Here is a 14,022-nt window from a genome sequence, read left to right on the forward strand (position 1 = left end):
TATGACTGTTGGCAGATCAATTTCCCTCCTGGGATAAATGAAGTTCTATCGTATCGTATATGAATTTTGCAGAAGTTCTTTATATTCAAGAAAACAATATTCAGGAAAACAGCTGTTGTCAGGCAATTGAATCATCCTATCACATCTGGAGGGCAGTGCTGAACTACTATCTACTTCAATGCAAAACAGTGGACTATCTGTGATTGGACTTTACTGGCTCTACCTTGCACCTATACTAAACTAAGTGTTGCAGGCACCCACCAACCTCTGTATAAAAGCAAAACAAAACTTGCTCCTTTAAACATCGTCCCTATCACCTGAAAGCTATGCCCTCTCGCATCTGATGTTTTTGCCCTTGGATAAAGATCTGACCGTCTACCCTATCTATGCTTCCAGAAGTTTATATACTTCTATCAGGTCTCCCTGCAGCCTGCAACAATCCAGAGAAAACAATCCAAGTGTGTCCAGCCTCTCTCTCTCTAGCTAATACCCCCACAACCCAGGGTAGACACAAAATGCTGGAGTAACTCAGCGGGTCAGGCAGCATCTCAGGAGCGAAGGAATGGGTGACTTCTCGACCCGAAACATCACCCATTCCTTCTCTCCTGATATGCTGCCTGACCCGCTAAGATAATCCAGCATTTTGTGTCTACCTTTGATTTAAACCAGCATCTGCAGTTTTTTTTTTCCTACCCTTAACCCAGGCATCATTCTGGTAAAGAAAGACACAAAATGCTGGCGTAACTCAGTGGGACAGGCAGCATCTCTGGAGAGAAGGAATGGGTGACGTTTCGGGTCGAAACTAAAGAAGGTTCTCGACCTGAAACGTCACCCATTCCTTCTCTCCAGAAATGCTGCCTGTCCCACTGAGTTACTCCAGCTTTTTGTGTCTATCTTCAGTTTAGACCAGCATCTGCAGTTCCTTGCTACACGTCATTCTGGTAAACCTCCTCTGCACCCTTTCCAGAGCCTTCACATCCTTCCTGTAATAGAGCAACCAGAACAGAATTCTTTACCACTCTATCTACATGTGTGTTGCCATTCTCGGGGAGTTCTGGACTTGGACACCAAGATTCCTCTGTGTCAATATTTGATGCTTGTGTAGGAAGGAACTGCAGGTTCTGGTTTAAACCGAAGACAGACACAAAAGGCTGGAGAAACTCAGCGGGTCAGACAGCATCTATGGAGAGAAGGAATAGATGATGTTTCGGGTCGAGACCCTTCTTCAGACTGAGAGTCAAGGGAAACGAGAGATATAGACAGAGATATCAAGAGATATAGAACAATGAATGAAAGATATGTAAAAATGTACAGTAAATGAAATAGGCCATTGTTAGCTGTGGGCTAGATGAAAACGAGTTACAGACAATGAGACTCACCAGGACCACAGTGAAACTAGTACAACGACTAAGGTGGGGGAGTGACGGAGATAGAGGGTGCAGGGGTTACTTGAAGTTAGAGAAATGAATATTCATACCACTGGGTTGTAAGCTGCCCAAGCGAAATATGCTGTTTCTCCAATTTACGTTTGGCCTCACTCTGACAATGGAGGAGGCCAAGGACAGAAAGAAAGGTCAGTGTGGGAATGGGAAGGAGAATTTTAAAGTGTTTGGCAACCGGGTGATCAGGTTGGTCTGGGCGGACTGCTTGTTCCTTCTGCAATAAAATAGCTTGATTTTTAAAAAAACTTTTTGATTTCCTGCAGGAATTGGATATGCAATCTGTATAATAGATCTGTATGTTTCCTTTTACTACAACACCATTATCTCCTGGGCTCTGTTCTACCTCTATTCATCATTCAATTCCGTGCCTCCCTGGACTTCCTGCAAGAACGAGTGGAACACCGGCAACTGCACCAACTACTTCCACAAGGGTAACGCCACCTGGACCGAGTTCTCCGTCTCACCAGCTGAGGAATTTTTTGCGTAAGTGCACGCAAGTGTTAGAAACATAGAAAATAGGTGCAGGAGCAGGCCATTCGAGCCAGCACCGCCATTCAATATGATCATGGCTGATCCAAAGTCAGTACCCCGTTCCTGCTTTCTCCCCATATCGCTTGATTCTGCTGGCTTTGAGCTATATCCAACTCTCTCATGAACACATCCAGAGAATTGGCCTCCACTCCCTTCTGTAGCAGAGAATTCCACAGATACACAACACTCTGGAGAAATCATTGTGTGATTGGAGGCAGTGCCAACAGTTACAACAGTTTATTGGTCTTGGTTTATTATTGGTGTTAGCATACGAAGAACGTGGCGCAGCGGTAGAGACGCTGCCTGACAGCGCTTGCAGCACCAGAGACCCGGGTTCGACCGTGTATACGGGTGCTGTCTGTACGGAGTTTGTACGTTCTCCCCATGACCTTCCTGGGTTTTCTCCGAGATCTTCGGAACCCGGATGGAACCTGGGTCTCTGGCGCTGTAAGAAGGCAACTGTACGGCTGCACCACCGTGTCGCATCCTAGGAGGCAGACTTAATACTTTCTCATTCAGTATTATTGAAACTGAAATAGGGAGAGGTTGGACAGGCTGGGACTGTTTTTGGAGTGTAGGAGGCTGAGGGGTAACCTTATTGAGTTGTACAATATCATGAGGGGCATGGATATGTGATCACTCACAGTTTTCCCCAAGGTAGAGGATTCTAAAACTACAGGGCACAGGCTTAAGGTGAGAAGGGAGAGATTTTAGAGAGACTTCAGGGCAACCTTTTCATTCAGAGGGTAGTCCGTATCTGGAACGAGATGCCAGAGGAAGCTATAGAAACAGATATAATGACTACTTTAAAAAGACATTCGGACAGATATACGGATAGGAAGGGTTTAGAGGGATATGGGCCAAATGCAGGCAAATGAGACTAGCCCAGTATGCTAACTTGGTCAGCATGGACAAGGTGGGCCGAAGGGCCTGTTTCTATGTGAGTCTGTCAGTCTGAAGAAGGATCTCAATCCGAAATGTCACCTATTTTCTTTGGAGTCTTAGAGTCACTAGTCCCACCTGCCCGCGTTTGGTCAATATCCCTCGAAACTTGTCCTATCTATGTACCCGTATATCTGTTTCATAAACGTTGGGCTAGTCCCTGCTTCAACTACCTCCTCCGATAGCTCATTCCACACATCTACCAGCCTTTGTGTGAAAAAGCTACCCCTTAGATTCCGATTACATTTTTTCCCTTGTCACCTTGAAATAGTCAATCTGAAGAAAAGTCTGACCTGAAACATCACCTAACCATGTTCTCCAGAGATGCTGCCTGACTCGCTGAGTTACTCCAGCACTCTGTGAAACGTCACCTATCCATGTTCTCCACAGAGGCTGCCTGACCCGCTTAGTTATTCCAGCATTTAGTGTCTATCTTGGTGCTTGTTTGTGTGCTGTACCGCTGTGTGACTAAATGCAGATTGTGAAAGCTCGTTAAGGTGATTATTCTGTTTACCGTCTTGTGAATGTTAAACTGTTCTCTGCCAAAATGCCTGGTCCTTTGGCCCTATTTTGCACACGCCGACCATCATGTCCCACCTGTACTAATCCCACCTGACTGCGTTTAGCGTACATCTCTAAACAGGTCCACTCCACATGTCCCCACTCTCAACTTGTCTCTTTCCAATGTTACTCTTTCCCCCCTGAGGACATTGTCGAGTTTGTACACTCACCGCCGTGCAATTCACCTGCAAACCTGTACGCCTTTGGAGTGCGGGGAGAAACCGGAGCACCCGGAGAAAACCCACGCGGGGGAAGAACGTACAAATTCTGTACATAAAGCACCCGTAGTCAGGCTCCAATCCTGGGTCTGTAAAGTACAACAACTCTACCGCTGCACCACTGTATAGTGTCACCTCATAAAAGTTAAGGACTAAACTTTCAAATTTTTAATATGACAGAAATATTACTAAATGTTTAAACCTAAAACCTATTAATTAAACTAGGCAGTCAGGCCCTTAACCAGCTTGTACAGATCGTATAGGATGACGATCATTCATAGACACCAACAACAAGGAACAATATGGATGTATTCAATGGGTATTTTTAAGGCAGAGAAAGATAGATTCTTGATTAGAACGGGTGCCAAGGGTTATGGGGAGAAGGCAGGAGAATAACGCTCGGAGGGAGAGATAGCTCAGCCATGATTGAATGGCGGAGTAGACTTGATGGGCCAAATAGCTTAATTCACAAGTTTGCAAGTTCACAAGTTATAGCAGTAGAATTAGGCCCTTCGGCCCTTGGAGTCTACGCCGCCATTCAATCATGGCTGATCTCTGCCTCCTAATCCATTCTCCCGCCTTCTCCCCATAACCCTTGACAACCGTTCTAATCAAGAATTTATCTATCTCTGCCTTAAACTATCCACTGACTTGACCTCCACAGCCCCGTGTGGCAATGTGTTCCACAGATTAACTACCCTCTGACTAAAGAAGTTCCACCTCACCTCCTTACAAATCCTGATCCTACAACTGACCTGAGTATTTTCAGTATTCTCTCATTTTTGTTATATTTCTGAATTCTTCAGACTTTAGATATACAAATATAGCACAGAAACAGACCCTTCGGTCCACCGAGTCTCTGCCGAACAGCGTTCCCCACACACTAACACTATCTTACACACTAGGGACAATTTACAATTTTACCGAAGCCATTTAACCTGCATCCCTAGCGCTGTAAGGCAGCAACTCTCCCGCTGTGCCACCGTGTCACCCTAATTATAGTATTACACTGTGCTTGTCTGTATGGAGTTTATACGTTCTCCCTGAGACCTGCGTGGGTTTTCTCAAAGATCTTTGGTTTCCTCCAACACTCCAAAGGCGTACCGGTTTGTAGATTAATTGGCTTGGTATAAATTGTCCCTCGTGTGTAGATAGTGTGAATGTACGGGGATTGCTGGTCGGTTTGGCCTTAGTGGGCTGATGGGCCAGTTTCCATGGTGTATCTCTAAACTAAACTAAACTAAAATGAGGCGTTGGGGTTTAAATTTGCAATTGAAAGTATTCTTGTAACCTGACAGATCTTCTTTATTTTGCAGTCGCCGTGTGCTTATGATTCATAAATCGATTGGTTTGCATGATGTTAAGGGTGTCAGCTGGCACCTAGTAATTTGTGCGATCATAGTATATACTGTGGTGTACTTCAGTATTTGGAAGGGCATACGGACCTCTGGAAAGGTAGGTGAAGTTAAGTCAAGATGGGTTAAGACGTTTTCACACAAAGGGTGGTGGGTGTATGGAACTAGCTGCCGGAGGAGGTAGTTGAGGCTGGGACTAGCGCAGCGTTTAAGAAACAATTAGACAGGGATATGGATAGGACAGGTTTAGAGCAGGGACCTCCAAACTTTTCAGCTTGAGGGCCACATTATATATTTGGCACATTTTTACTGGCCTTAGGAAAAAATAAAGAAGTGTGAGTTTTATAAATTTAATGGACTCAAAAAAGTTTAGACTAGGTTAAGTTAGATTAGATTAGGAAAGGTTAAATATGTTAGGTTAGATTAGGTTAGTTTACATTCGGTTTATATGGCAACAAATAAATAATATTCAATTTTTAAAAAGAGCTTGAAATATTGGAATATATATACCATAGGTATACAATTATTTATAAAACAGGAAAAATACAGTGATTACCACTGGTGGAGAGAGGAGAGAGTAAGGGGGGAGAGAGAGGGGGGTGGGAGAGAGTGGGGGGGAGAGAGAGTGGGGGGGCGATGAGAGTGGGGGGGGGAGAGAGTCAGGGTAGAGGGAGCAACAGGTGAGAGCGGGAGCACGCGAAGGGGGAGGGTGGCAGAAGGTCCGGTGAAGGAGCGCCTTCTCTTGCGGCGGCTGCTCCCTCCCCCTCCCAGAGCGAGCGAGATCTACAGCGCTGCTCCACTCTTCCCCGGCCCCGTCTCCCTCTTAACACAGCGAAATAAGAACAAAGACAAGTGTAGTTGTTGTTCAGAAACCCCACATGCCCGGGGTGAGCGGCGGCGGCGAGGAGGGAAGTTCCACTTGTGTTTTGTTCTTATTTCATTGCATTAGAAGGAGACGGGGCCGGGGAAGAGAGTGGAGGAATGGCGCAGATCTCGCTGGCACTGGGAGATGGGGAGAGGGAGGGAGCAGCCCCCGCAAGTGGCGGCGCTCCTTCACCGGACCCTTTGACACCCACCCGCTGCTCCCTCTACTCCGACTCTCTCTCTCTCTCTCCCCCCCCCTCTCTCTCTCCCCGGGGTGAGCAGCGGCGGCGGCGAGCAGGGAAGTTTCCTTGAGTTTGGTGTTTGCGAGGGGGTGCTGTGATCTCTCGCCTTGTACTGGCTCTGGGTCGGTGGCAATCCGCTCTCCGGTGAACCTTTGCCGGCAGCTTCTGCCTCCAGTCCCCTCTGTCTAAGAGCTTGCCGCGGGCTGGATAAAATCTCGTGGCGGGCCGGATGTGGCCCGCGGGCCATAGTTTGGAGATCCCTGGTTTAGAGAGATATGTGCCAAACGCAGGCAGGTGGGACTCGAGTAGATGTGACATATTGATGTGGGCAAGTTGGGCTGAAGGGCCTGTTTCTGTGCTATATGACTCTATATAGCAGTTTCAGATAGGAGTAGACTTGATGAGCCCAATGACCTAATTCTACTCCTATCACTTATGACCTTGTGACCTTATATACCCGGCCCAGCGTTTAGTCAGACCTGACCAACTATAAAGGATTCTAAAGAGGCTGGGGTATGGAAGCATGAAGTTAAACAGGGCGCCTATATTTGAGGGGACTTTAGAGATACATCGCCGTAACAGGCCCTTAGGCCCACCGAGTCCACGCTGACCAGCGATCTTTGCACACTAACAATATCTTACACACACTAGGGACAATTTACAATTTTACCGAAGCCAATTAACCTACAAACCCACAAGTTCTTTGGAGTGTGGGAGGAAACCGGAGTACCCGGTTAAAACCCACGCAGGTCACTGGGAGAACGTGCAAACTCCGTACCGACAGCACCCGTAGCTAGGATCGAACCCGGGTCTTCGGCGGTGGAAGACTGCAAATCTGCCACTGCGCCACGGTGCCGTCCTCTAATGATTCATTTATATTTATTTCATATACAAGTTAAATAAACATTTAGAAACATAGAAAAATAGGTGCAGGAGTAGGCCATTCAGCCCTTGGAGCCAGCTCTGGCTGATCATCTAAAATCAGTACCCCATTCCTGCTTTTTCCTTTAGCCCTAAGAGCTAACTCTCTCTTGAAAACATCCAGTGAATTGGCCTCCGCTGCCTTCTGTGGCAGAGAATTCCACAGATTCACAACTCTCTGGGTGAAGAAGTTTTTCCTCATCTAAGTTCTAAAAGGTCTCCCCCTTATTCTTAAACTGTGTGACCACTGGTTCTAGACTCCCCCAACATCGGGATCAATTTTCCTGCATCTAGCCTGTCCAATCCTTTAGGAATTTTATATGTTTCTATCAGATCCCCTCTCATCCTTCTAAATTCCTGTGAATACAAGGCCAGTCAACCCATTCTTTCATCATATGTCTGTCCCTCCATCCTGGAAATTAACCTGGTGAATCTATGCTGCACTCCCTCAATAGCAATAATGTCCTTCCTTAAATTAGGAGACCAAAACTGCACACAATACTCCAGGTGCAGTCTTACCAGGGAGGTACAACTGCAATAGGACCTCCTTGCTCCTAAACTCAAATCCTCTCGCAATGAAGGCCAACATACCATTAGCTCTCTTCACTGCCTGTTGTTCTTGCATGCTTACTTTCAGTGACTGATGTACAAGCACACCCAGGTCTCGTTGCACCTCCCCCGTCCTAACTTTATCTAATCTGACACCATTCAGATAATAATCTGCCTTCCTGTTCTTGCCATCAAAGTGGATAACCTCACATTTATCCACATTATACTGCATATGCCATACATCTGCCCACTCACCCAACCTATCCAAGTCACTTTGCAGCCTCATAACATCCTCCTTGCAGCTCACTCTACCACCCAGCTTTGTGTTATCTGCAAACTTGATGTTTCATTTAATTCCCTCATCTGAATCGTTGATATATATTGTAAATAACCGGGGCATTTATAATTGGCACATTTTTGCGGGCCGTAGGAAAAAATAAAGAAGTGTGAGTTTTATAAATTTAATGAACTCAAAGAGGTTTAGACTAGGTTACGTTAGATTAGATTGGGAAAGGTTAAACTAGGGGGTTAGGTTAGATAAATTGAATTTTTACAATATTCAATTGTAAATAACCGGGGTATTAATATTTGGCACATTTTTGCGGGCACCGAGCCTTGCGGCACCCAACTAATCACTGCCTGCCATTATGAAAAAAGGACCCGTTAATTCCTATTCTTTGCTTCCTTTCTGCCAACCAGTTCTCTTTCCATGTCAATCCTTAATGCCATGTGCTCTAATTTTGAACACTAATCTCTTGTGATTTCCTTTATACATTCTACTTGTTACATCCTCAAAAAAATCTAGATTAGTCAAGCATGATTTCCCCTTCATAAATCCATGCTGACTTTGACCGATCCTGTCACTGCTTTCCAAATGCGCTACCATAACATCTTTAACAATCGACTCAAGCATCTTTCCCACTACCGATGTAAGGCTAACTGGTCTATAATTCCCCGTTTTCTCTCTCCCTCTTTCTTAAAAAATGGGGTTACATTGGCTACCCTCCATTCCACGGGAACTGATCCAGAGTCAAGAGCACATAGGAAAATGATCACCAATGCATCCAGATTTTTCTAGGGCCAACTCCTTGAGTACTCTGGGATGCAGACCATCGGGTCCTGGGAATTTATCTGCCTTCAGTCCCAACAGTTTACCCAACACCATTTCCTGACTAATGTGGATTGCCTTCAGTTCCTCCCTCCCACTAGATCCTCGGTCCCCTAGTATTTCTGGGAGATTGTGTCTTCCTTAGTGAAGACAGAACCAAAGTACTCGTTTAACTGTTCTGCCATTTCCTTGTTTCCCATTATAATTTCACCTGTCTCTGATTGTAAGGGAACTACATTTGTCTTCACTAATCTTTTCCTTTTTACATATCTAAAGAAGCTTTTAGAGTCAGTTTTTATATTCCCCACAAGCTTTCTTTCATGCTCTTTTTCTCCCTCTTAATTAACCCCTTTGTCCTCCTCTGTTGAGTTCTAAATTTCTCGCAGTCCTCCAGTTTGCTGCTTCCTTTGCCCAATTTATATGCCTCTTCCTTGGATTTAACACTATCATTGATTTCCCTCGTTAGCCATGGTTGAGCCGCCTTCCCCGTTTTATTTTTTCGCAAGACTGGGATGAACAATTTTTGGAGTTCATCCATGCGGTCTTTAAATCTTTGCCATCACATCTCCACCATCAACCCTTTATGTATAAGTTGCCAGGCTATCCTAGCCAATTCCCGCGTCATACCTTCAAAGTCTCCTTTCCTTAAGTTCAGGACCCTAGTCTCGGAATTAACCATGTCACTTTCCATCCTAATGCAGAATTCCACCATATTATGGTCACTGTTGCCCAAAAGACTTTGCACAACATGATCACTAACTCATCCTGCCTCATTACACAATACCCAGTCTAGGCGTGTCCACGACTCGGTTCTTCTATATTTTGGTTCAAAAAACCATCCCGTATACAGGTACGGTACATGGATAGGACAGGTTTGGAGGGATATGGGTCAAATGCGGGCAGGTGGGATTAGTGTAGATGGGACATGATGGTTGGTGTGGGCAAGTTGGGTTGAAGGGCCTGTTTCCGTGCTGTACGACTCTTATGTTGTGAAGCTATTAGCCATTTATCTCCCACAAACTCCCAGAAAACTGCAGGTCCGCTGCAACTCTCAGTTCTTTTAAATTGAGGCTGAAGACTTTTCTGTTTGACACTGCCTTTTATTAAATCAAATAATTATTCATTTCTTACACTGCACTTTAACTTTTATTCTTGTATTTTATACCTGTCTTGTTCTATTTTAGCTTGTTTTTATTTTCTATTCTCTTTAAATTACTGTTTTTAATTGCTTTTAACTGCTCTTTAATGTTTTATGTAAAGCACTTTAAATTGCCTTGTTGCTGAAATGTGCTAAATAAATAAACTTGCTTTGCCTTGCCTTGCCTTCATAAGTGCAAAAAGTGCAGGGTCACATTAATAAATACAAAATTGGGACGGATATCAGAATGTTGCTCTGGACAAAAGAATGGTCAATATTTATGGTTGCAAAAATAGGGATTTATATGATGTGAATTAGATGACATGGAGTTATTGTGTTTGGAGAAGCTGAGCAAAGATAAATCATTTTCCAATCAGATTTTCTGACGTGATGTAATGGAGACAGGTACATGGATAGGACAGGTTTAGAGGGATTTATTCACAAAATGCTGGAGTAACTCAGCAGGTCAGGCAGCATCTCGGGAGAGAAGGAATGGGTGACGTTTCGGGTCGAGACCCTTCTTCAGACTTTTCAGGTTTAGAGGGATATGGGCCAAACGCAGGCAGGTGAGACTAGTGTAGCTGGGACATGTTGGTCGGTGTGGGCAAGTTGGGCTGAAAGGCCTGTTTCCACGCTGTATCACTCTATGTTGTAAAGATAGACACAAAAACTCAGCGGGACAGGCAGCATTTCTGGAGAGAAGGAATGGTTGACGTTTCGGGACGAGACCCTTGAAGGTGTCATGACCCATGAACATTGACTCTAACTTCAAGTAACCCTTGCTTTTCCTCTCTCTCTTCATCCCTCCTCCTTCCCAGTTCTCCGACCAGTCTGACTGTCTCTGACTACATTTTATCTGTTTGCTTTGGTGTTACCTTTTCCCAACTAACAATGATCTATTCTACATTTGCCTTGATCACATTCCCTTTGTCCTGTTTTCACACCTTACACTCCTTATCTATACATTTCCTTATCTATGTACCTCCCACTCCCCTGACGTCAGTCTGAAGAAGGGTCTCGACCCGAAATATCACCCATTCCTTCTCTCCAGAGGTGCTGCCTGTCCCGCTGAGTTACTCCAGCTGTTTGTGTCTATCTTGGGTTTAAACCAGCATCTGCAGTTCCTTCCTCCACTCTACATATGTTGTGTTCCTGTAGGTGGTGTGGGTGACGGTCACTCTGCCCTATATCGTGCTGTTCATCCTCCTGATGCGTGGGGCCACACTGCCAGGGGCTTGGCGAGGAATCACTTTCTACCTGCATCCGCAGTGGGGAAAACTCTTATCCCAGCAGGTGAGTGGGGCGATCGGGCAGGCATGAACTTGTCAGCAAGTTTGGAGTCATCCCGATCAATCTCTTTCGCGTGGTGAATCAGTGGAATTCTTTACTGCAGAAACCTGTGGAGGCCAAGTCAATGGATATGTTTAAGGCAGAGATGGATAGATTCTTGATTAGTACGGGTGTCGGGGGTTATGGGGAGAAGGCAGGAGAAAGGGATTAGGAGGGATAGATGGGTCAGCCATGATTGAATGGCGGAGTATTCTTGATGGGCCAAATGCCCTAATTCTACTCCTATCACTTATAAACATGAACTTTTGCATTGGTTTTTACATTTCCTTTATTCTCCTTACTTGCGCTGGTGAAGGTAGCAGGTAGTCTACCTGTCAGGTAGTCCAGCCACCTGTAACCTCTGCACATCCAGAGAAATACTTCAAAGAAACAGTTCAACAGGTACATGGATAGAACAGGTTTTGAGGGATATGGACATAGCACAGGCAGGCGGGACTAGTGTAGATAAAACATGTTGGCCGGTGTGGGCAAATTGGGCCGAAGGGCCTGTTTCCAGGCTATATTTCTAAACTAACCTAAACTAAACTAAATCTTTCCCTTCTCACCATAACCCTATGACCACTAGTTGTTGATTCCCCTATGCTGGGGAATGGAGGATTCACCTTATCTATTCCCCTCATGATTTTACACACTCTATCACATCACCCCCGGATATATTTACATTTTCATCTTCCGTGAGACGGTTGCTCGATGGTCGGCATGGACAGAGTGGGCCGAAGGGCCTGATTCCATGCTACATCTTGAAACTAAACTAAATTATTCTAAGAGCAACACACCTGGTTCCCTGTATAACACCAAGAGAGTGTTTATTCAAAGGTCCTTGCAGTGAGACAGACAGAGGCATTGGGGGTATCGAAGGCTGTGGAACAGAGTCAGGGTGTTTAATTGTCAAATGTACCAGTTAGTTCAGTTTATTGTCACATGTACCGAGGTACAGGGAAAAGCTTTTGTTGCATGCTAACCAGTCAGCAGAAAGACAATACATGATTACAATCGATCCATTTATAGTGCATAGATACATGCTAAGGGAATAACGTTTAGTGCAAGGTAAAGCCAGTAAAGTCCAATCAAGGATAGTCCGATGGTCACCAAAGAGGTAGATAGGTGTTCAGCATTGCTCTCTGGTTGTGGTAGGATGATTCAGTTGCCTGAAAAAAGCTGGGAAGAAACTGTCCCTGAATCTGGAGGTGTGCATTTTCACACTTCTGTATCTTTTGCCTGATGGGAGAGGGGAGAAAAGGGAGTGACCGGGGGTGAGACTGGTCCTTGATTATGCTGCTGGCCTTGCCGAGGCAGCGTGAGGTGTAGATGGAGTCAATGGAAGGGAGGTTGGTTTGTGTGGTAGCCAGCAACGAAGCAGTTAAATTTTTCTTGCTGCAGCTTTACAGGCTTCAGGCATGTTAAATTTCCGCAGATTTCCACGTTTTTAAAATCCATTTTCCGAGCTTTTTGCATGGTTTCCGCATTTTTCACTTTGCCAAATAAACGGACAAATCGGATCGAAAAAAAGAAGGGAAAAAAACGATGCATAGACTTGTAATGAACACTAGGGTTCCGCTAGAGGTCGCTAGGGGTTCCGCGAGAAATCCCCGCTGCGTGCCCTGGAAGTCTCCCCGTAAATCTGGCACCTAGGCTGGGCAAGGCAACCAATCTCGACCTCATCGGGACATCCATGGCCAATTTGTCAATTTGGCCGCAAGAGGTTTCACGAGAAATCCCCTCGCGCCCTGGAAGTCTGCTCGAAAATGTGGCACCTAGGCTGAGCAAGGCAGCTAATCTCGACCTCATCGGGACTTCCACGGCCGATCGGTGGGTTTAGTTTGCAACCTGCGGCCGGGGCTCTGCAACTCCAGCCCAGCTGGAGCCAGCACATCTATCCCCATGGCCGACTTCCTTGGCCTGCTGGATAAACCAGCAAAGCTCTGGAACCAAGAGTGCCAGAAAATCAGTGGTGGAACTGTAATGAGTAAATATTAAATTTAAGTGCAAGATTATATAACTAAATTAATTAAGACAGGGTTAAAATACAACACACAGCAGAAAAGCCAATTAACACCATTTTGGGCTGATTATCAATTAATGTGCGAATTTACTTCAAAATGTTATTAGTGTACAGACATATTCACATTATTTTGTAATGTCTGTACTTTGAAATGCACTAAAAGAGGCTTGAAACTGTTAATTTTATGTGTAATTTTTTTTTTAAATTCCAATTTTTTGACCCCCATTGTATGCCTGGCACAAGCGCTCGGCTCTTTTCCTCGGCAGGTTATGGGGAGACCCTGCATCAGACACCGACACAAAACATCACTTCTTCCTTTTCTCTAGAGATGCTGCCTGACCCGCTGAGTTGCTCCTGCATTTTGTGCCTATCTTCGGTTTAAACCAGCAGCTGCATTCCTTCTTTCACAAGGTTTATAGATATGGACCAAACATGGGCAGGTGGGACTCATCATGTAGATGGGGGATGTTGGTCGGTGTGGGCAAGTCGGTCTGACGGGCCTGTTTCCACGCTGCATCACTCTATGACTAATTGCTTTAGAGATCTGAAAATTTGGTTTAGTGTGACTTCTGTTCTTTGCTTTGCAGGTGTGGATTAGCGCGGCTACACAGATTTTCTTCTCGCTGGGCCCCGGGTTTGGTGCTCTGATGGCATTAGCCAGCTACAACAAATTCAACAACAACTGCTACAGGCCAGTGTGCAGGAAGGAACTGCAGATGCTGGATTAAACTGAAGATAGACACAAAATGCTGGAGTAACTCAGCGGGTCAGGCAGCATCTCTGGAGAGAAGTCTGAAGA

The 14,022-nt window shown here is 45.2% G+C and overlaps 1 protein-coding gene across 1 annotated transcript in view; it reads left to right on the top strand.

The window, feature by feature from the left end:
* LOC144606551 (sodium-dependent serotonin transporter-like) overlaps nucleotides 1–14,022 on the top strand; it is a 57,977-nt gene that overhangs the window by 22,846 nt on the left and 21,109 nt on the right. Inside the window, exons 4-7 of the mRNA XM_078422806.1 lie at nucleotides 1,706–1,925; nucleotides 5,011–5,149; nucleotides 11,030–11,164; nucleotides 13,811–13,914. Coding sequence (XP_078278932.1) covers nucleotides 1,706–1,925; nucleotides 5,011–5,149; nucleotides 11,030–11,164; nucleotides 13,811–13,914 — 598 coding nt within the window. The remainder of the gene's footprint in view (nucleotides 1–1,705; nucleotides 1,926–5,010; nucleotides 5,150–11,029; nucleotides 11,165–13,810; nucleotides 13,915–14,022) is intronic.

This window comes from Rhinoraja longicauda, chromosome 26 (genome assembly GCF_053455715.1).
Source record: "Rhinoraja longicauda isolate Sanriku21f chromosome 26, sRhiLon1.1, whole genome shotgun sequence".
NCBI classification, from domain to species: Eukaryota; Metazoa; Chordata; class Chondrichthyes; order Rajiformes; family Arhynchobatidae; genus Rhinoraja; species Rhinoraja longicauda.